Source organism: Cetorhinus maximus, unplaced genomic scaffold (genome assembly GCF_964194155.1).
Source record: "Cetorhinus maximus unplaced genomic scaffold, sCetMax3.hap1.1 HAP1_SCAFFOLD_2262, whole genome shotgun sequence".
NCBI lineage: Eukaryota > Metazoa > Chordata > Chondrichthyes > Lamniformes > Cetorhinidae > Cetorhinus > Cetorhinus maximus.
Window position 1 is genome coordinate 25,410 of NW_027598201.1, and position 22,712 is coordinate 48,121.

At 53.8% G+C, this 22,712-nt stretch overlaps 1 protein-coding gene across 1 annotated transcript in view; it reads left to right on the top strand.

The window, feature by feature from the left end:
- LOC144677156 (red-sensitive opsin-like) overlaps positions 1-21,483 on the top strand; it is a 29,864-nt gene extending 8,381 nt beyond the window's left edge. Inside the window, exons 5-6 of the mRNA XM_078537358.1 lie at positions 2,199-2,438; positions 20,015-21,483. Of these exons, the coding sequence (XP_078393484.1) occupies positions 2,199-2,438; positions 20,015-20,131 (357 nt within the window). The 3' untranslated portion in view covers positions 20,132-21,483. The remainder of the gene's footprint in view (positions 1-2,198; positions 2,439-20,014) is intronic.
- Positions 21,484-22,712: the final 1,229 nt, after the last annotated feature.

A 22,712-nucleotide genomic window follows, 5' to 3' on the forward strand; every position in this document is an offset into this window, starting at 1 on the left:
CACACACAAACACCCACACACACACACACATTCTCACTTACACAAACACTCACTTACACACTCACACAAACACCCACACACGCACACATTCTCACTTACACAAACACTCACTTACACACTCACACATTCTCACTTACACAAACACTCACTTACATGCTCACACAAACACCCACACACACATTCTCACTTACACAAACATCCACACACACCCACACAAACACCCACATAGTCTCACTTACACACACATTCTCACTTACACAAACACTCACTTACACACTCACACAAACACCCCCACACACACACACATTCTCACTTACACAAACACTCACTTACACACGCACACAAACACCCACACACACACACACACACATTCTCACTTACTCAAACACTCACTTACACACGCACACATTCTCACTTACACACACACGCACACTCACTCACACAAACACCCACACACACCCACATAGTCTCACTTACACAAACACACTCACTTACACACACACGCACACTCACTTAGACACACACATTCTCACTTACACAAACACCCACACACATTTACACACATTCTCACTTACACAAACACACCCACTCACATACACTCACACACTCTCACACACTCACTTACACTTGCACACACACTTACACATTCTCACTTACACAAACACACCCTCTCACATACACACACCTTCTCACTTACACATTCACACACACTCACTTACACACACACACTCAGTTACACACTTGCACACACTCACTTACACACACAAGCACACCCACACACTTACTCACACACACTCACTTACACGCACACATACTCACTTATATGAACACACACACACACACTTTCACTTACACATACACACTCACGCACACACACCCTCATAAACACACAGACAAATACACTCTCTCTCCCTCACACACACATTCATTCACTCACACATACATATGCACACACACACGACCAAATTCCTACACAGACACATACAGGCCCCCTCTCACACGCATCCCCTCTCACACACACACATTCATACACACACACACTCTCAAACTCATTCACTTGAGTGAGTTGGCCAGCTATGGGTGTGAGCTGGTGTGCTGCTGGTGTGAGCTAGAGTGCTATCGGTGTGAGCTGGTGTGAGCCAGTGTGGGTTGTGAGCTGGGGTGAGCCGGTGTGCTATCGGTGTGAGCCGGTGTGTTATCGGTGTGAGCCGGTGTGCTATCGGTGTGAGCGGGTGTGCTATCGGTGTGAGCCGGTGTGCTATCGGTGTGAGCCGGTGTGCTATCGGTGTGAGCCGGTGTGCTCTCGGTGTGAGCCGGTGTGTTATCGGTGTGAGTCGGTGTGCTATCGGTGTGAGCCGGTGTGCTATCGGTGTGAGCCGGTGTGCTATCGGTGTGAGCTGGGGCTCGGTGTGAGCGGGTGTGTTATCGGTGTGAGCCGGTGTGCTATCGGTGTGAGCCGGTGTGTTATCGGTGTGAGCCGGTGTGCTATCGGTGTGAGCGGGTGTGCTATCGGTGTGAGCCGGTGTGTTATCGGTGTGAGCCGGTGTGCTATCGGTGTGAGCCGGTGTGTTATCGGTGCTGAGCCGGTGTGCTATCGGTGTGAGCCGGTGTGCTATCGGTGTGAGCCGGTGTGCTATCGGTGTGAGCCGGTGTGCTATCGGTGTGAGCGGGTGTGCTATCGGTGTGAGCCGGTGTGCTATCGGTGTGAGCGGGTGTGCTATCGGTGTGAGCGGGTGTGCTATCGGTGTGAGCTGGTGTGCTATCGGTGTGAGCCGGTGTGTTATCGGTGTGAGCGGGTGTGCTATCGGTGTGAGCGGGTGTGCTATCGGTGTGAGCCGGTGTGTTATCGGTGTGAGCCGGTGTGTTATCGGTGTGAGCGGGTGTGCTATCGGTGTGAGCCGGTGTGTTATCGGTGTGAGCCGGTGTGCTATCGGTGTGAGCCGGTGTGTTATCGGTGTGAGCCGGTGTGCTATCGGTGTGAGCCGGTGTGCTATCGGTGTGAGCCGGTGTGCTATCGGTGTGAGCGGGTGTGCTATCGGTGTGAGCGGGTGTGCTATCGGTGTGAGCCGGTGTGCGATCGGTGTGAGCCGGTGTGCGATCGGTGTGAGCCGGTGTGCGATCGGTGTGAGCTGGGGCTCGGTGTGAGCTGGGGCTCAGTGTGAGCTGGGGCTCGGTGATATATCCTGTTGCCCTTTCAGGTTGCCATGCAGCAGAAGGAGTCTGAAACAACACAGAAAGCTGAGAGGGAGGTCTCTAGGATGGTGGTTGTGATGATTCTGGCTTTCTGCTTCTGTTGGGGTCCTTACGCCGTTTTAGCTACCTTCGCTGCCTTACACCCTGGCTATACATTCAGCCCGATTGCAGCTGCCCTGCCTTCCTACTTTGCCAAGAGTTCAACCATCTACAACCCAGTCATCTACGTCTTCATGAACAGACAGGTCAGGAAGAATCAGCTTCTCTCAACTCAAACAAATTCCTTTGTTACTCATTATCCCAGCCCATGTACCTGGAATCAGAATCCCCTCCGACCTTCTCCAAGTGGGAAACGGACAACTTGACATTTATCCTAAACAGGGAGCTTTACTCTGTATCTAACCCCGTGCTGTACCTGTCCTGGGAGTGTTTGATGGGGACAGTGTAGAGGGAGCCTTACTCTGTATCTAACCCCATGCTGTACCTGCCCTGGGAGTGTTTGATGGGGACGGTGTAGAGGGAGCCTTACTCTGTATCTAACCCCATGCTGTACCTGCCCTGGGAGTGTTTGATGGGGACGGTGTAGAGGGAGCTTTACTCTGTATCTAACCCATGCTGTACCTGTCCTGGGAGTGTTTGATGGGGACGGTGTAGAGGGAGCTTTACTCTGTATCTAACCCCGTGCTGTACCTGTCCTGGGAGTGTTTGATGGGGACGGTGTAGAGGGAGCTTTACTCTGTATCTAACCCCGTGCTGTACCTGCCCTGGGAGTGTTTGATGGGGACGGTGTAGAGGGAGCTTTACTCTGTATCTAACCCCGTGCTGTACCTGTCCTGGGAGTGTTAGATGGGGACAGTGTAGAGGGAGCTTTACTCTGTATCTAACCCCGTGCTGTACCTGTCTTGGGAGTGTTTGATGGGGACGGTGTAGAGGGAGCTTTACTCTGTATCTAACCCCGTGCTGTACCTGTCCTGGGAGTGTTTGATGGGGACGGTGTAGAAGGAGCTTTACTCTGTATCTAACCCATGCTGTACCTGTCCTGGGAGTGTTTGATGGGGACGGTGTAGAGGGAGCTTTACTCTGTATCTAACCCCGTGCTGTACCTGCCCTGGGAGTGTTTGATGGGGATGGTGTAGAGGGAGCTTTACTCTGTATCTAACCCCGTGCTGTACCTGTCCTGGGAGTGTTTGATGCGGACAGTGTAGAAGGAGCTTTACTCTGTATCTAACCCCGTGCTGTATCTGTCCTGGGAGTGTTTGATGGGGACGGTGTAGAGGGGGCTTTACTCTGTATCTAACCCCGTGCTGTATCTGTCCTGGGAGTGTTTGATGGGGACAGTGTAGATGGGGTGTTTGATGGGGACGGTGTAGAGGGGGTGTTTGATGGGGACAGTGTAGAGGGAGTGTTTGATGGGGATGGTGTAGAGGGAGTGTTTGATGCGGACGGTGTAGAGGGACTGTTTGATGGGGACGGTGTAGAGGGAGTGTTTGATGCGGACGGTATGGAGGGAGTATTTGATGGGGATGGTGTAGAGGGAGTGTTTGATGGGGACGGTGTAGCGGGGGTGTTTGATGGGGATGGTGTAGAGGGAGTGTTTGATGGGGACGGTGTAGCGGGGGTGTTTGATGGGGACGGTGTAGAGGGAGTGTTTGATGGGGACGGTGTAGCGGGGGTGTTTGATGGGGACAGTGTAGACGGGGTGTTTGATGGGGACGGTGTAGAGGGGGTGTTTGATGGGGACAGTGTAGAGGGAGTGTTTGATGGGGATGGTGTAGAGGGAGTGTTTGATGGGGACGGTGTAGAGGGAGTGTTTGATGGGGACGGTGTAGAGGGAGTGTTTGATGGGGACGGTGTAGAGGGAGTGTTTGATGGGGATGGTGTAGAGGGGGAGTTTGATGGGGACGGTGTAGAGGGGGAGTTTTATGCGGATGGTGTAGAGGGAGTGTTTGATGCGGACGGTGTAGAGGGGGTGTTTGATGCGGACGGTGTAGAGGGGGTGTTTGATGCGGACGGTGTAGAGGGGGTGTTTGATGCGGACGGTGTAGAGGGGGTGTTTAATGGGGATGGTGTAGAGGGAGTGTGTTATGGGGATGGTGTAGAACGAGTGTTTGATGGGGATGGTGTAGAGGGGGTGTTTGATGGGGACGGTGTAGACCGAGTGTTTGATGGGGATGGTGTAGAGCGGGTGTTTGATGGGGGGGGTGTTTGATGCCGACGGTGTAGAGGGGGTGTTTAATGGGGATGGTGTAGAGGGAGTGTGTTATGGGGATGGTGTAGAACGAGTGTTTGATGGGGATGGTGTAGAGGGGGTGTTTGATGGGGATGGTGTAGAGCGGGTGTTTGATGGGGATGGTGTAGAGCGGGTGTTTTATGGGGATGGTGTAGACCGAGTGTTTGATGGGGATGGTGTAGAGCGGGTGTTTGATGGGGATGGTGTAGAGCGGGTGTTTGATGGGGATGGTGTAGAGGGGGTTTTTGATGCGGACGGTGTTGAGGGGGTGTTTGATGGGGACGGTGTAGAGGGGGTGTTTTATGGGGATGGTGTAGACCGAGTGTTTGATGGGGATGGTGTAGAGGGGGTGTTTGATGGGGACGGTGTAGAGCGGGTGTTTGATGGGGACGGTGTAGAGCGGGTGTTTGATGGGGACGGTGTAGAGGGGGTGTTTGATGCGGACGGTGTAGAGGGGGTGTTTTATGGGGATGGTGTAGACCTAGTGTTTGATGGGGATGGTGTGGAGGGAGTGTTTGATGGGGACAGTGTAGAGGGAGTGTTTGATGGGGATGGTGTGGACCGAGTGTTTGATGGGGACGGTGTAGAGGGGGTGTTTTATGGGGATGGTGTAGACCGAGTGTTTGATGTGGATGGTGTAGAGGGGGTGTTTGATGGGGACGGTGTAGAGCGGAGTTTGATGGGGATGGTGTAGAGCGGCTGTTTGATGGGGATGGTGTAGTGCGAATGTTTGATGGGGATGGTGTAGAGCGGGTGTTTGATGGGGACGGTGTAGAGGGGGTGTTTGATGCGGACGGTGTAGAGGGGGTGTTTTATGGGGATGGTGTAGACCGAGTGTTTGATGGGGATGGTGTAGAGCGGGTGTTTGATGGGGATGGTGTAGAGCGGGTGTTTGATGCGGATGGTGTAGAGGGGGTGTTTGATGTGGACGGTGTAGAGGGGGTGTTTGATGGGGACGGTGTAGAGGGGGTGTTTGATGCGGATGGTGTAGAGGGGGTGTTTGATGTGGACGGTGTAGAGGGGGTGTTTTATGGGGATGGTGTAGAGGGGGTGTTTGATGGGGATGGTGTAGAGGGAGTGTTTGATGGGGACGGTGTAGAGGGAGTGTTTGATGGGGATGGTGTAGACCAAGTGTTTGATGCGGACGGTGTAGAGGGGGTGTTTTATGGGGATGGTGTAGAGGGAGTGTTTGATGCGGATGGTGTAGACCAAGTGTTTGATGCGGACGGTGTAGAGGGGGTGTTTGATGGGGACGGTGTAGAGGGGGTGTTTTATGGGGATGGTGTAGACCGAGTGTTTGATGGGGATGGTGTAGAGCGGGTGTTTGATGGGGATGGTGTAGAGCGGGTGTTTGATGGGGATGGTGTAGAGCGGGTGTTTGATGGGGATGGTGTAGAGCGAGTGTTTGATGGGGATGGTGTAGAGCGGGTGTTTGATGGGGACGGTGTAGGGCGAGTGTTTGATGGGGATGGTGTAGAGCGGGTGTTTGATGGGGACGGTGTAGAGGGGGTTTTTGATGCGGACGGTGTAGAGGGGGTGTTTTATGGGGATTGTGTAGACCGAGTGTTTGATGGGGACGGTGTAGACCGAGTGTTTGATGGGGATGGTGTAGAGGGGGTGTTTGATGGGGACGGTGTAGAGGGCGTGTTTGATGGGGACGGTGTAGAGCGGGTGTTTGATGGGGACGGTGTAGAGGGGGTGTTTGATGCGGACGGTGTAGAGGGGGTGTTTTATGGGGATGGTGTGGACCGAGTGTTTGATGGGGATGGTGTAGAGGGAGTGTTTGATGGGGACAGTGTAGAGGGAGTGTTTGATGGGGATGGTGTGGACCGAGTGTTTGATGGGGACGGTGTAGAGGGGGTGTTTTATGGGGATGGTGTAGACCGAGTGTTTGATGGGGATGGTGTAGAGGAGGTGTTTGATGGGGACGGTGTAGAGCGGAGTTTGATGGGGATGGTGTAGAGCGGCTGTTTGATGGGGATGGTGTAGTGCGAATGTTTGATGGGGATGGTGTAGAGCGGGTGTTTGATGGGGACGGTGTAGAGGGGGTGTTTGATGCGGACGGTGTAGAGGGGGTGTTTTATGGGGATGGTGTAGACCGAGTGTTTGATGGGGATGGTGTAGAGCGGGTGTTTGATGGGGACGGTGTAGAGTGGGTGTTTGACGGGGATGGTGTAGAGCGAGTGTTTGATGGGGATGGTGTAGAGGGGGTGTTTGATGGGGACGGTGTAGAGGGCGTGTTTGATGGGGACGGTGTAGAGGCGGTGTTTGATGTGGACGGTGTAGAGCGGGTGTTTGATGGGGACGGTGTAGAGGGGGTGTTTGATGCGGATGGTGTAGAGGGGGTGTTTGATGTGGACGGTGTAGAGGGGGTGTTTTATGGGGATGGTGTAGAGGGGTTGTTTGATGGGGATGGTGTAGAGGGAGTGTTTGATGGGGACGGTGTAGAGGGAGTGTTTGATGGGGATGGTGTGGACCGAGTGTTTGATGCGGACGGTGCAGAGCGGGTGTTTTATGGGGATGGTGTAGAGGGAGTGTTTGATGCGGATGGTGTAGACCGAGTGTTTGATGCGGACGGTGTAGAGGGGGTGTTTGATGGGGACGGTGTAGAGGGGGTGTTTGATGGGGACGGTGTAGACTGAGTGTTTGATGGGGACGGTGTAGAGGGGATGTTTGATGCGGACGGTGCAGAGCGGGTGTTTGATGGGGACGGTGTAGAGCGGGTGTTTGATGGGGACGGTGTAGAGCGGGTGTTTGATGGGGACGGTGTGGAGGGGGTGTTTGATGGGGACGGCGTAAAGGGGGTGTTTGATGGGGACGGTGTAGAGGGGGTGTTTGATGGGGACGGTGTAGACGGGGTGTTTGATGGGGACGGTGTAGACTGAGTGTTTGATGGGGACGGTGTAGAGGGGATGTTTGATGCGGACGGTGCAGAGCGGGTGTTTGATGGGGACGGTGTAGAGCGGGTGTTTGATGGGGATGGTGTAGAGGGGGTATTTGATGCGGACGGTGCATAGCAGGTGTTTGATGGGGATGGTGTAGAGCGGGTGTTTGATGGGGACTGTGTAGACTGAGTGTTTGATGGGGACGATGTGGAGGGGGTGTTTGATGGGGACGGTGTAGACGGGGTGTTTGATGGGGACGGTGTAGAGGGGGTGTTTGATGTGGACGGTGTAGAGGGGGTGTTTGATGGGGACGGTGTAGAGGGGGTGTTTGTTGCGGATGGTGTAGAGGGGGTGTTTGATGTGGACGGTGTAGAGGGGGTGTTTTATGGGGATGGTGTAGAGGGGGTGTTTGATGGGGATGGTGTAGAGGGAGTGTTTGATGGGGACGGTGTAGAGGGAGTGTTTGATGGGGATGGTGTGGACCGAGTGTTTGATGCGGACGGTGCAGAGCGGGTGTTTTATGGGGATGGTGTAGAGGGAGTGTTTGATGCGGATGGTGTAGACCAAGTGTTTGATGCGGACGGTGTAGAGGGGGTGTTTGATGGGGACGGTGTAGAGGGGGTGTTTTATGGGGATGGTGTAGACCGAGTGTTTGATGGGGATGGTGTAGAGCGGGTGTTTGATGGGGATGGTGTAGAGCGGGTGTTTGATGGGGATGGTGTAGAGCGGGTGTTTGATGGGGATGGTGTAGAGCGGGTGTTTGATGGGGATGGTGTAGAGCGGGTGTTTGATGGGGATGGTGTAGAGCGAGTGTTTGATGGGGATGGTGTAGAGCGGGTGTTTGATGGGGACGGTGTAGGGCGAGTGTTTGATGGGGATGGTGTAGAGCGGGTGTTTGATGGGGACGGTGTAGAGGGGGTTTTTGATGCGGACGGTGTAGAGGGGGTGTTTTATGGGGATTGTGTAGACCGAGTGTTTGATGGGGACGGTGTAGACCGAGTGTTTGATGGGGATGGTGTAGAGGGGGTGTTTGATGGGGACGGTGTAGAGGGCGTGTTTGATGGGGACGGTGTAGAGCGGGTGTTTGATGGGGACGGTGTAGAGGGGGTGTTTTATGGGGATGGTGTGGACCGAGTGTTTGATGGGGATGGTGTGGAGGGGGTGTTTGATGGGGATGGTGTAGAGGGAGTGTTTGGTGGGGACAGTGTAGAGGGAGTGTTTGATGGGGATGGTGTGGACCGAGTGTTTGATGGGGACGGTGTAGAGGGGGTGTTTTATGGGGATGGTGTAGACCGAGTGTTTGATGGGGATGGTGTAGAGGAGGTGTTTGATGGGGACGGTGTAGAGCGGAGTTTGATGGGGATGGTGTAGAGCGGCTGTTTGATGGGGATGGTGTAGTGCGAATGTTTGATGGGGATGGTGTAGAGCGGGTGTTTGATGGGGACGGTGTAGAGGGGGTGTTTGATGCGGACGGTGTAGAGGGGGTGTTTTATGGGGATGGTGTAGACCGAGTGTTTGATGGGGATGGTGTAGAGCGGGTGTTTGATGGGGACGGTGTAGAGTGGGTGTTTGACGGGGATGGTGTAGAGCGAGTGTTTGATGGGGATGGTGTAGAGGGGGTGTTTGATGGGGACGGTGTAGAGGGCGTGTTTGATGGGGACGGTGTAGAGGCGGTGTTTGATGTGGACGGTGTAGAGCGGGTGTTTGATGGGGACGGTGTAGAGGGGGTGTTTGATGCGGATGGTGTAGAGGGGGTGTTTGATGTGGACGGTGTAGAGGGGGTGTTTTATGGGGATGGTGTAGAGGGGTTGTTTGATGGGGATGGTGTAGAGGGAGTGTTTGATGGGGACGGTGTAGAGGGAGTGTTTGATGGGGATGGTGTGGACCGAGTGTTTGATGCGGACGGTGCAGAGCGGGTGTTTTATGGGGATGGTGTAGAGGGAGTGTTTGATGCGGATGGTGTAGACCGAGTGTTTGATGCGGACGGTGTAGAGGGGGTGTTTGATGGGGACGTTGTAGAGGGGGTGTTTTATGGGGATGGTGTAGACCGAGTGTTTGATGGGGATGGTGTAGAGCGGGTGTTTGATGGGGATGGTGTAGAGGGGGTGTTTGATGGGGACGGTGTAGAGCGGGTGTTTGATGGGGATGGTGTAGAGGGGGTGTTTGATGGGGACGGTGTAGAGGGGGTGTTTGATGTGGACGGTGTAGAGGGGGTGTTTGATGGGGACGGTGTAAAGGGAGTGTTTGATGGGGACGGTGTAGAGGGAGTGTTTGATGGGGACGGTGTAGACGGGGTGTTTGATGGGGACGGTGTATACTGAGTGTTTGATGGCGACGGTGTAGAGGGGATGTTTGATGCGGACGGTGCAGAGCGGGTGTTTGATGGGGACGGTGTAGAGCGGGTGTTTGATGGGGACGGTGTAGAGCGGGTGTTTGATGGGGACGGTGTGGAGGGGGTGTTTGATGGGGACGGCGTAGAGGGGGTGTTTGATGGGGACGGTGTAGAGGGGGTGTTTGATGGGGACGGTGTAGACGGGGTGTTTGATGGGGACGGTGTAGACTGAGTGTTTGATGGGGACGGTGTAGAGGGGATGTTTGATGCGGACGGTGCAGAGCGGGTGTTTGATGGGGACGGTGTAGAGCGGGTGTTTGATGGGGACGGTGTAGAGCGGATGTTTGATGGGGACGGTGTGGAGGGGGTGTTTGATGGGGACGGCGTAAAGGGGGTGTTTGATGGGGACGGTGTAGAGGGGGTGTTTGATGGGGACGGTGTAGACGGGGTGTTTGATGGGGACGGTGTAGACTGAGTGTTTGATGGGGACGGTGTAGAGGGGATGTTTGATGCGGACGGTGCAGAGCGGGTGTTTGATGGGGACGGTGTAGAGCGGGTGTTTGATGGGGATGGTGTAGAGGGGGTATTTGATGCGGACGGTGCATAGCAGGTGTTTGATGGGGATGGTGTAGAGCGGGTGTTTGATGGGGACTGTGTAGACTGAGTGTTTGATGGGGACGGTGTGGAGGGGGTGTTTGATGGGGACGGTGTAGACGGGGTGTTTGATGGGGACGGTGTAGAGGGGGTGTTTGATGGGGACAGTGTAGACTGAGTGTTTGATGGGGATGGTGTAGAGGGGGTGTTTGATTGGGACGGTGTAGAGGGAGTGTTTGATGGGGATGGTCTAGAGGGCGTGTTTGATGGGGACGGTGTAGAGGGGGTGTTTGATGGGGACGGTGTAGAGGGGGTGTTTGATGGGGACGGTGTAGACCGAGTGTTTGATGGGGATGGTGTAGACCGAGTGTTTGATGGGGACGGTGTAGAGGGAGTGTTTGATGGGGATGGTGTAGAGGGGGTGTTTGATGGGGACGGTGTAGAGGGGGTGTTTGATGGGGACGGTGTAGACCGAGTGTTTGATGGGGATGGTGTAGAGGGCGTGTTTGATGGGGACGGTGTAGACTGAGTGTTTGATGGGGACGGTGTAGAGGGGGTGTTTGATGGGGATGGTGTAGACCGAGTGTTTGATGCGGACGGTGTAGAGGGAGTGTTTGATGGGGACGGTGTAGAGGGGGTGTTTGATGGGGATGGTGTAGAGGGGGTGTTTGATGGGGACGGTGTAGACCGAGTGTTTGATGGGGATGGTGTAGAGGGGGTGTTTGATGGGGATGGTGTAGACCGAGTGTTTGATGTGGACGGTGTAGAGGGGGTGTTTGATGGGGATGGTGTAGAGGGAGTGTTTGATGGGGACAGTGTAGAGGGAGTGTTTGATGGGGATGGTGTGGACCGAGTGTTTGATGCGGACGGTGTAGAGGGGGTGTTTTATGGGGATGGTGTAGACCGAGTGTTTGATGGGGATGGTGTAGAGGGGGTGTTTGATGGGGACGGTGTAGAGCGGGTGTTTGATGGGGATTGTGTAGAGCGGGTGTTTGATGGGGATGGTGTAGTGCGAATGTTTGATGGGGATGGTGTAGAGCAGGTGTTTGATGGGGACGGTGTGGAGGGGGTGTTTGATGCGGACGGTGTAGAGGGGGTGTTTTATGGGGATGGTGGAGAGGGGGTTTTTGATGGGGATGATGTAGAGCGGGTGTTTGATGGGGACGGTGTAGAGTGGGTGTTTGACCGGAATGGTGTAGAGCGAGTGTTTGATGGGGATGGTGTAGAGCGGGTGTTTGATGGGGACGGTGTAGAGGGGGTGTTTGATGTGGACGGTGTAGAGGGGGTGTTTGATGGGGACGGTGTAGAGGCGGTGTTTGATGTGGACGGTGTAGAGTGGGTGTTTGATGGGGACGGTGTAGAGGGGGTGTTTGATGCGGATGGTGTAGAGGGGGTGTTTGATGGGGACGGTGTAGAGGGAGTGTTTTATGGGGATGGTGTAGACCGAGTGTTTGATGGGGATGGTGTAGAGGGGGTGTTTGATGGGGACGGTGTAGAGGGAGTGTTTGATGGGGACGATGTAGAGGGAGTGTTTGATGGGGATGGTGTAGACCGAGTGTTTGATGCGGACGGTGCAGAGCGGGTGTTTTATGGGGATGGTGTAGAGGGAGTGTTTGATGCGGATGGTGTAGACCGAGTGCTTGATGCGGACGGTGTAGAGGGGGTGTTTGATGGGGACGGTGTAGAGGGGGTGTTTTATGGGGATGGTGTAGAGGGGGTATTTGATGCGGACGGTGCATAGCAGGTGTTTGATGGGGATGGTATAGAGCGGGTGTTTGATGGGGACTGTGTAGACTGAGTGTTTGATGGGGACGGTGTGGAGGGGGTGTTTGATGGGGACGGTGTAGACGGGGTGTTTGATGGGGACGGTGTAGAGGGGGTGTTTGATGCGGACGGTGCAGAGCGGGTGTTTGATGGGGACGGTGTAGAGCGGGTGTTTGATGGGGATGGTGTAGAGGGGGTATTTGATGCGGACGGTGCATAGCAGGTGTTTGATGGGGATGGTGTAGAGCGGGTGTTTGATGGGGACTGTGTAGACTGAGTGTTTGATGGGGACGGTGTGGAGGGGGTGTTTGATGGGGACGGTGTAGACGGGGTGTTTGATGGGGACGGTGTAGAGGGGGTGTTTGATGGGGACAGTGTAGACTGAGTGTTTGATGGGGATGGTGTAGAGGGGGTGTTTGATTGGGACGGTGTAGAGGGAGTGTTTGATGGGGATGGTCTAGAGGGCGTGTTTGATGGGGACGGTGTAGAGGGGGTGTTTGATGGGGACGGTGTAGAGGGGGTGTTTGATGGGGACGGTGTAGACCGAGTGTTTGATGGGGATGGTGTAGACCGAGTGTTTGATGGGGACGGTGTAGAGGGAGTGTTTGATGGGGATGGTGTAGAGGGGGTGTTTGATGGGGACGGTGTAGAGGGGGTGTTTGATGGGGACGGTGTAGACCGAGTGTTTGATGGGGATGGTGTAGAGGGCGTGTTTGATGGGGACGGTGTAGACTGAGTGTTTGATGGGGACGGTGTAGAGGGGGTGTTTGATGGGGATGGTGTAGACCGAGTGTTTGATGCGGACGTGTGTAGAGGGAGTGTTTGATGGGGACGGTGTAGAGGGGGTGTTTGATGGGGACGGTGTAGAGTGGGTGTTTGACCGGAATGGTGTAGAGCGAGTGTTTGATGGGGATGGTGTAGAGCGGGTGTTTGATGGGGACGGTGTAGAGGGGGTGTTTGATGTGGACGGTGTAGAGGGGGTGTTTGATGGGGACGGTGTAGAGGCGGTGTTTGATGTGGACGGTGTAGAGTGGGTGTTTGATGGGGACGGTGTAGAGGGGGTGTTTGATGCGGATGGTGTAGAGGGGGTGTTTGATGGGGACGGTGTAGAGGGAGTGTTTTATGGGGATGGTGTAGACCGAGTGTTTGATGGGGATGGTGTAGAGGGGGTGTTTGATGGGGACGGTGTAGAGGGAGTGTTTGATGGGGACGATGTAGAGGGAGTGTTTGATGGGGATGGTGTAGACCGAGTGTTTGATGCGGACGGTGCAGAGCGGGTGTTTTATGGGGATGGTGTAGAGGGAGTGTTTGATGCGGATGGTGTAGACCGAGTGCTTGATGCGGACGGTGTAGAGGGGGTGTTTGATGGGGACGGTGTAGAGGGGGTGTTTTATGGGGATGGTGTAGACCGAGTGTTTGATGGGGATGGTGTAGAGGGGGTGTTTGATGGGGACGGTGTTGAGCGGGTGTTTGATGGGGATGGTGTAGAGGGGGTTTTTGATGGGGATGGTGTAGAGGGGGTGTTTGATGGGGACGGTGTAGAGGGCGTGTTTGATGGGGACGGTGTAGAGGGGGTGTTTGATGGGGATGGTGTAGAGGGGGTGTTTGATGGGGATGGTGTAGACCGAGTGTTTGATGCGGACGGTGTAGAGGGGGTGTTTGATGGGGACGGTGTAGAGGGGGTGTTTGATGGGGACGGTGTAGACTGAGTGTTTGATGGGGACGGTGTAGAGGGGGTGTTTGATGGGGATGGTGTAGAGGGAGTGTTTGATGCGGATGGTCTAGAGGGCGTGTTTGATGGGGACGGTGTAGAGGGGGTGTTTGATGGGGACGGTGTAGAGGGGGTGTTTGATGGGGACGGTGTAGACCGAGTGTTTGATGGGGATGGTGTAGACCGAGTGTTTGATGGGGACGGTGTAGAGGGAGTGTTTGATGGGGATGGTGTAGAGGGGGTGTTTGATGGGGACGGTGTAGAGGGGGTGTTTGATGGGGACGGTGTAGACCGAGTGTTTGATGGGGATGGTGTAGAGGGCGTGTTTGATGGGGACGGTGTAGACTGAGTGTTTGATGGGGACGGTGTAGAGGGGGTGTTTGATGGGGATGGTGTAGACCGAGTGTTTGATGCGGACGGTGTAGAGGGAGTGTTTGATGGGGACGGTGTAGAGGGGGTGTTTGATGGGGATGGTGTAGAGGGGGTGTTTGATGGGGACGGTGTAGACCGAGTGTTTGATGGGGATGGTGTAGAGGGGGTGTTTGATGGGGATGGTGTAGACCGAGTGTTTGATGTGGACGGTGTAGAGGGGGTGTTTGATGGGGATGGTGTAGAGGGAGTGTTTGATGGGGACAGTGTAGAGGGAGTGTTTGATGGGGATGGTGTGGACCGAGTGTTTGATGCGGACGGTGTAGAGGGGGTGTTTTATGGGGATGGTGTAGACCGAGTGTTTGATGGGGATGGTGTAGAGGGGGTGTTTGATGGGGACGGTGTAGAGCGGGTGTTTGATGGGGATTGTGTAGAGCGGGTGTTTGATGGGGATGGTGTAGTGCGAATGTTTGATGGGGATGGTGTAGAGCAGGTGTTTGATGGGGACGGTGTGGAGGGGGTGTTTGATGCGGACGGTGTAGAGGGGGTGTTTTATGGGGATGGTGGAGAGGGGGTTTTTGATGGGGATGATGTAGAGCGGGTGTTTGATGGGGACGGTGTAGAGTGGGTGTTTGACCGGAATGGTGTAGAGCGAGTGTTTGATGGGGATGGTGTAGAGCGGGTGTTTGATGGGGACGGTGTAGAGGGGGTGTTTGATGTGGACGGTGTAGAGGGGGTGTTTGATGGGGACGGTGTAGAGGCGGTGTTTGATGTGGACGGTGTAGAGTGGGTGTTTGATGGGGACGGTGTAGAGGGGGTGTTTGATGCGGATGGTGTAGAGGGGGTGTTTGATGGGGACGGTGTAGAGGGAGTGTTTTATGGGGATGGTGTAGACCGAGTGTTTGATGGGGATGGTGTAGAGGGGGTGTTTGATGGGGACGGTGTAGAGGGAGTGTTTGATGGGGACGATGTAGAGGGAGTGTTTGATGGGGATGGTGTAGACCGAGTGTTTGATGCGGACGGTGCAGAGCGGGTGTTTTATGGGGATGGTGTAGAGGGAGTGTTTGATGCGGATGGTGTAGACCGAGTGCTTGATGCGGACGGTGTAGAGGGGGTGTTTGATGGGGACGGTGTAGAGGGGGTGTTTTATGGGGATGGTGTAGAGGGGGTATTTGATGCGGACGGTGCATAGCAGGTGTTTGATGGGGATGGTATAGAGCGGGTGTTTGATGGGGACTGTGTAGACTGAGTGTTTGATGGGGACGGTGTGGAGGGGGTGTTTGATGGGGACGGTGTAGACGGGGTGTTTGATGGGGACGGTGTAGAGGGGGTGTTTGATGCGGACGGTGCAGAGCGGGTGTTTGATGGGGACGGTGTAGAGCGGGTGTTTGATGGGGATGGTGTAGAGGGGGTATTTGATGCGGACGGTGCATAGCAGGTGTTTGATGGGGATGGTGTAGAGCGGGTGTTTGATGGGGACTGTGTAGACTGAGTGTTTGATGGGGACGGTGTGGAGGGGGTGTTTGATGGGGACGGTGTAGACGGGGTGTTTGATGGGGACGGTGTAGAGGGGGTGTTTGATGGGGACAGTGTAGACTGAGTGTTTGATGGGGATGGTGTAGAGGGGGTGTTTGATTGGGACGGTGTAGAGGGAGTGTTTGATGGGGATGGTCTAGAGGGCGTGTTTGATGGGGACGGTGTAGAGGGAGTGTTTGATGGGGATGGTGTAGAGGGGGTGTTTGATGGGGACGGTGTAGAGGGGGTGTTTGATGGGGACGGTGTAGACCGAGTGTTTGATGGGGATGGTGTAGAGGGCGTGTTTGATGGGGACGGTGTAGACTGAGTGTTTGATGGGGACGGTGTAGAGGGGGTGTTTGATGGGGATGGTGTAGACCGAGTGTTTGATGCGGACGTGTGTAGAGGGAGTGTTTGATGGGGACGGTGTAGAGGGGGTGTTTGATGGGGACGGTGTAGAGTGGGTGTTTGACCGGAATGGTGTAGAGCGAGTGTTTGATGGGGATGGTGTAGAGCGGGTGTTTGATGGGGACGGTGTAGAGGGGGTGTTTGATGTGGACGGTGTAGAGGGGGTGTTTGATGGGGACGGTGTAGAGGCGGTGTTTGATGTGGACGGTGTAGAGTGGGTGTTTGATGGGGACGGTGTAGAGGGGGTGTTTGATGCGGATGGTGTAGAGGGGGTGTTTGATGGGGACGGTGTAGAGGGAGTGTTTTATGGGGATGGTGTAGACCGAGTGTTTGATGGGGATGGTGTAGAGGGGGTGTTTGATGGGGACGGTGTAGAGGGAGTGTTTGATGGGGACGATGTAGAGGGAGTGTTTGATGGGGATGGTGTAGACCGAGTGTTTGATGCGGACGGTGCAGAGCGGGTGTTTTATGGGGATGGTGTAGAGGGAGTGTTTGATGCGGATGGTGTAGACCGAGTGCTTGATGCGGACGGTGTAGAGGGGGTGTTTGATGGGGACGGTGTAGAGGGGGTGTTTTATGGGGATGGTGTAGACCGAGTGTTTGATGGGGATGGTGTAGAGGGGGTGTTTGATGGGGACGGTGTTGAGCGGGTGTTTGATGGGGATGGTGTAGAGGGGGTGTTTGATGGGGATGGTGTAGAGGGAGTATTTGATGGTAACGGTGTAGAGGGGGTTTTTGATGGGGATGGTGTAGAGGGGGTGTTTGATGGGGACGGTGTAGAGGGCGTGTTTGATGGGGACGGTGTAGAGGGGGTGTTTGATGGGGATGGTGTAGAGGGGGTGTTTGATGGGGATGGTGTAGACCGAGTGTTTGATGCGGACGGTGTAGAGGGGGTGTTTGATGGGGACGGTGTAGAGGGGGTGTTTGATGGGGACGGTGTAGACTGAGTGTTTGATGGGGACGGTGTAGAGGGGGTGTTTGATGGGGATGGTGTAGAGGGAGTGTTTGATGCGGACGGTGTACAGGGAGTGTTTGATGGGGACGGTGTAGAGGGGGTGTTTGATGGGGATGGTGTAGAGGGGGTGTTTGATGGGGACGGTGTAGACCGAGTGTTTGATGGGGATGGTGTAGACCGAGTGTTTGATGTGGACGGTGTAGAGGGAGTGTTTGATGGGGACGGTGTAGAGGGAGTGTTTGATGGGGACGGTGTAGAGGGAGTGTTTTATGGGGATGGTGTAGAGCGGGTGTTTGATGGGGACGGTGTAGACTGAGTGTTTGATGGGGACGGTGTAGAGCGGGTGTTTGATGGGGATGGTGTAGAGGGGGTGTTTGATGGGGACGGTGTAGAGCGGGTGTTTGATGGGGACGGTGTAGAGGGGATGTTTGATGGGGACGGTGTAAAGGGAGTGTTTGATGGGGACGGTGTAGAGGGAGTGTTTTATGGGGACGGTGTAGAGGGGGTGTTTGATGGGAACGGTGTAGAGGGTGTGTTTGATGGGGACGGTGTAGAGCGGGTGTTTGATGGGGATGGTGTAGAGGGGGTGTTTGATGGGGACGGTGTAGAGGGGGTGTTTGATGTGGACGGTGTAGAGGGGGTGTTTGATGGGGACGGTGTAAAGGGAGTGTTTGATGGGGACGGTGTAGAGGGAGTGTTTGATGGGGACGGTGTAGACGGGGTGTTTGATGGGGACGGTGTATACTGAGTGTTTGATGGCGACGGTGTAGAGGGGATGTTTGATGCGGACGGTGCAGAGCGGGTGTTTGATGGGGACGGTGTAGAGCGGGTGTTTGATGGGGACGGTGTAGAGCGGGTGTTTGATGGGGACGGTGTGGAGGGGGTGTTTGATGGGGACGGCGTAAAGGGGGTGTTTGATGGGGACGGTGTAGAGGGGGTGTTTGATGGGGACGGTGTAGACGGGGTGTTTGATGGGGACGGTGTAGACTGAGTGTTTGATGGGGACGGTGTAGAGGGGATGTTTGATGCGGACGGTGCAGAGCGGGTGTTTGATGGGGACGGTGTAGAGCGGGTGTTTGATGGGGATGGTGTAGAGGGGATATTTGATGCGGACGGTGCATAGCGGGTGTTTGATGGGGATGGTGTAGAGCGGGTGTTTGATGGGGACTGTGTAGACTGAGTGTTTGATGGGGACGGTGTGGAGGGGGTGTTTGATGGGGACGGTGTAGACGGGGTGTTTGATGGGGACGGTGTAGAGGGGGTGTTTGATGGGGACGGTGTAGACTGAGTGTTTGATGGGGATGGTGTAGAGGGGGTGTTTGATTGGGACGGTGTAGAGGGAGTGTTTTATGGGGATGCTGTAGAGGGGGTGTTTGATGGGGACGGTGTAGAGCGGGTGTTTGATGGGGACGGTGTAGACTGAGTGTTTGATGGGGACGGTGTAGAGGGAGTGTTTGATGGGGATGGTGTGGACCGAGTGTTTGATGGGGACGGTGTAGAGGGGCTGTTTGATGGGGATGGTGTAGAGGGGGTGTTTGATGGGGATGGTGTAGAGGGGGTGTTTGATGGGGACGGTGTAGACTGAGTGTTTGATGGGGACGGTGTAGAGCGGGTGTTTGATGGGGACGGTGTAGACTGATTGTTTGATGTGGACGGTGTAGAGGGGGTGTTTGATGGGGATGGTGTAGAGGGAGTGTTTGATGGGGACGGTGTAGAGGGAGTGTTTGATGGGGATGGTGTGGACCGAGTGTTTGATGGGGACGGTGTAGAGGGGGTGTTTGATGGGGATGGTGTGGACCGAGTGTTTGATGGGGATGGTGTGGACCGAGTGTTTGATGGGGATGGTGTAGAGGGGCTGTTTGATGGGGATGGTGTAGAGGGGGTGTTTGATGGGGACGGTGTAGACCGAGTGTTTGATGGGGATGGTGTAGAGGGGCTGTTTGATGGGGATGGTGTAGAGGGGGTGTTTGATGGGGACGGTGTAGACCGAGTGTTTGATGGGGATGGTGTAGAGGGGCTGTTTGATGGGGATGGTGTAGAGGGGCTGTTTGATGGGGACGGTGTAGAGGGGGTGTTTTATGGGGATGGTGTGGACCGAGTGTTTGATGGGGATGGTGTAGAGGGGGTGTTTGATGGGGATGGTGTTGAGGGGGTGTTTGATGGGGACGGTGTAGACCGAGTGTTTGATGGGGATGGTGTAGAGCGGGTGTTTGATGGGGACGGTGTAGACCGAGTGTTTGATGGGGATGGTGTAGACCGAGTGTTTGATGGGGATGGTGTAGAGGGGCTGTTTGATGGGGATGGTGTAGAGGGGGTGTTTGATGGGGACGGTGTAGACCGAGTGTTTGATGGGGATGGTGTAGAGGGGCTGTTTGATGGGGATGGTGTAGAGGGGCTGTTTGATGGGGACGGTGTAGAGGGGGTGTTTTATGGGGATGGTGTGGACCGAGTGTTTGATGGGGATGGTGTAGAGGGGGTGTTTGATGGGGATGGTGTTGAGGGGGTGTTTGATGGGGACGGTGTAGACCGAGTGTTTGATGGGGACGGTGTAGAGGGGGTGTTTGATGCGGACGGTGTAGAGGGGGTGTTTGATGGGGACGGTGTAGACCGAGTGTTTGATGGGGATGGTGTAGAGGGAGTGTTTTATGGGGATGGTGTAGAGGGGGTGTTTGATGGGGACGGTGTAGAGGGAGTGTTTTATGGGGATGGTGTAGAGGGGGTGTTTGATGGGGACGGTGTAGAGGGGGTGTTTTATGGGGACGGTGTAGACCGAGTGTTTGATGGGGATGGTGTAGAGGGGGTGTTTGATGGGGACGGTGTAGAGGGGGTGTTTTATGGGGACGGTGTAGACCGAGTGTTTGATGGGGACGGTGTAGAGCGGGTGTTTGATGGGGATGGTGTAGAGGGGGTGTTTGATGGGGACGGTGTAGAGGGGGTGTTTTATGGGGACGGTGTAGACCGAGTGTTTGATGGGGACGGTGTAGAGCGGGTGTTTGATGGGGATGGTGTAGAGGGGGTGTTGCTCTGTATCTAACCGTGTTTCATTCGAATCTGTCAGTTCCGGAACTGTATCATGCAACTCTTTGGGAAGAAGGTGGACGATGGGTCTGAGGTCTCTTCAACGTCCAAGACAGAAGTATCGTCCGTTTCCAACTCCTCAGTTTCTCCGGCATGAGAGACGGAATACCCGGGAACGGTGTGGGATGCTGCCGTGTCTGACCGGGATCCCTGGAAGTCTGCTCTCTTCCTCCTCTGCTATCAGTTACTCTACAATTTCCCCTTTTGGACAATTCTCCTGTTACACTGCCGGATTCCTCATTGGCCTTTTGGCTGTAATACATCGACAGCGTGAGCTGTGCTTTTGAATAATGTTGATAAGAATAAAGGCTTTCTCCAGGGCCTTGGCACACAGTCAGCCCGGTATCTCTTATAACTAGTATTCTGTGCCATGTGCATTGTTGTGTCTTTGTTTCTTGTCCACTGACCCCTTTAGTCTGGCCCCGGGCTCCTTTTGCTGTTGTCTAAGATTAGGATTAATCCAGGATATTGAGGTTTGTGGGTTCGAATCCCACTCAGAATCACAGAATTTTAATGGCACAGATGGAGGCCATTCAGCCCATCGTCTCTGCACCGACTCTCCGAATGAGCATTATGACCTAGTGCCATTGCCCTGCCTGTTCCCCGTTCCCCCTGCACATTGTTTCTATTCAAATAACCATCCAATGCCCTCTCGAAAGCCTCGATTGAACCTGCCTCCCCCACACTTCCAGGCCGTGCGTTCCAGACCCCAAACCACTCGCTGTGTGAAAAAGTTTATTTCTCACGTCACACTTGCTTCTTTTGCAAATCACTTTCAATCTGTGCCCTCTGGTTCTCGATCCTTTTACGAGTGGGAACAGCTTCTCCCGATCTACTCTGTCCAGCCCCCTCACGGTTTTGAACATCTCTATCAAATCTCCTCCCAGCCTTCTCCTCTCCAAGGAGAACAGTCCCAACCTCTCCAATCTATCCTCATAGCTGAAGTTTCTCATCCCTGGAACCATTCTTGTAAACCTCTTCTGCTCTCTCTCCAACGTGTTCACATCCTTCCTATAATGTGGTGCCCAGAGCTGTGCACAATACTCCAGCTGAGGTCTAACCGAGTGTCTTATATAAATTCAGCATAACCTCCCTGCTCTTGTACTCTATGCCCCTATTAATAAAGCCCAGGATACTATCTGCTTTATTAACCGCCCTCTCCACCTGTCTTGCCACCTTCAATGATCTCTGCACATATACACCCAGGTCTTTCTGCTCCTGCACCCCCTTCAAAATTTCACCCCTTATTTTATATTGTCTCTCCATGTTCTTCCTACCAAAATGCATCACCTCACACTTCTCCGCACTGAACTCCATCTGCCACCTATCTGCCCACTCCACCAACTTGTCTATGTCCTCTTGAAGTTCCACACCGTCCTCATCACAGTTTACAATTCTCTCAAGTGTCGTATCATCCACAAACTTTGAAATTGTTCCCTGCACACCAAGATCTAGATCATTAATATATATCAGGAAAAGCAAGGGTCCCAATACCAACCCTGGGGAACTCCACCCCAAACCTTCCTCCAGCCGGAAAAATATCCATTGACCATTACTCTCTGCTTCCTATTTTTCAGCCTATTTTGTATCCACGTTGTTACTGTCCCTTTTATTCCCTAAGCAATAACTTTTCTCACAAGTCTGTTGTGTGGCACTGTGTCAAATGCCTTCTGGAAGTCCATGTCCACCACATCAACAGCATTACCCTCATCGACCTTTTCTGTTACCTCTTCAAAAAGCTCCAGCAAGTTAGTTAAACACGATTTCCCCTTTAGAAACCCAGGCTGGTTCTTCCTTATCAACCCATATTTTTCCATGTGGCTACTAATTCTATCCCGAATATTTGTTTCTCGAATCTTGCCCACCACTGGAGTTAAACTGACTGGTCTGTAATTGCTGGGCTTATCCTTACAACCTTTTTTGAACAAGGGTGTAATGTTTGCAATTCTCCAGTCCTCTGGCACCACCCCTGAGTCTAGGGAAGACTGAAAGATTATGGCCAGTGCCCCTGCAATTTCTACTCTCACTTCCTTCAGTATCCTTGGATGCATCTCATCCGGTCCCGGTGCCTTGTCAACTTTAAGTACCAACAGTCTAATCAACACTTCCTCCTTAGCAATTTTGAACCCTTCTAGTGACAGAGTTTCCTCGTCTGTCACCATGGCCTGGGTAGCATCTACCTCCTTGGTAAAGTGGATGTAAAGTATTCATTTAATACCTCAGCCATGGCCCCTTCATCCATGTGTAAATTCCCTTTTAGGTCCCTAATCGGCCCTACTCCTCCTTATACCACTCTTCAACTATTTATATGTCTACAGAAGACTTTGGGATTCCCCTTTATGTTGGCTGCCAGTCTTTTCTCATAATCCCTCTTCGCTTCTGTAATATGCTTTTTCACCTCCCCTCTGAACCTTCTGTATTCCTCTTGGTTCTCAATTGTATTTTCTACCTGACACCTGTCATAAGCACACTTTCTCTTCTTTATCTTAATTTCTATCTCCTTTTTCATTCAGGGAGCTCTGGGTTTGTTTGCCCTACCTTTCCCTTTCGATGGAATATTCCTTGGCTGTGCCCGAACCAATTCCTTTTTGAAGGTAGCCCATTGTTCAGCTACAGCTTTTCCTGCCAATTTTTCATTTGTCCTTTTCTATCATCATCACAAAACCTACAATACAAAG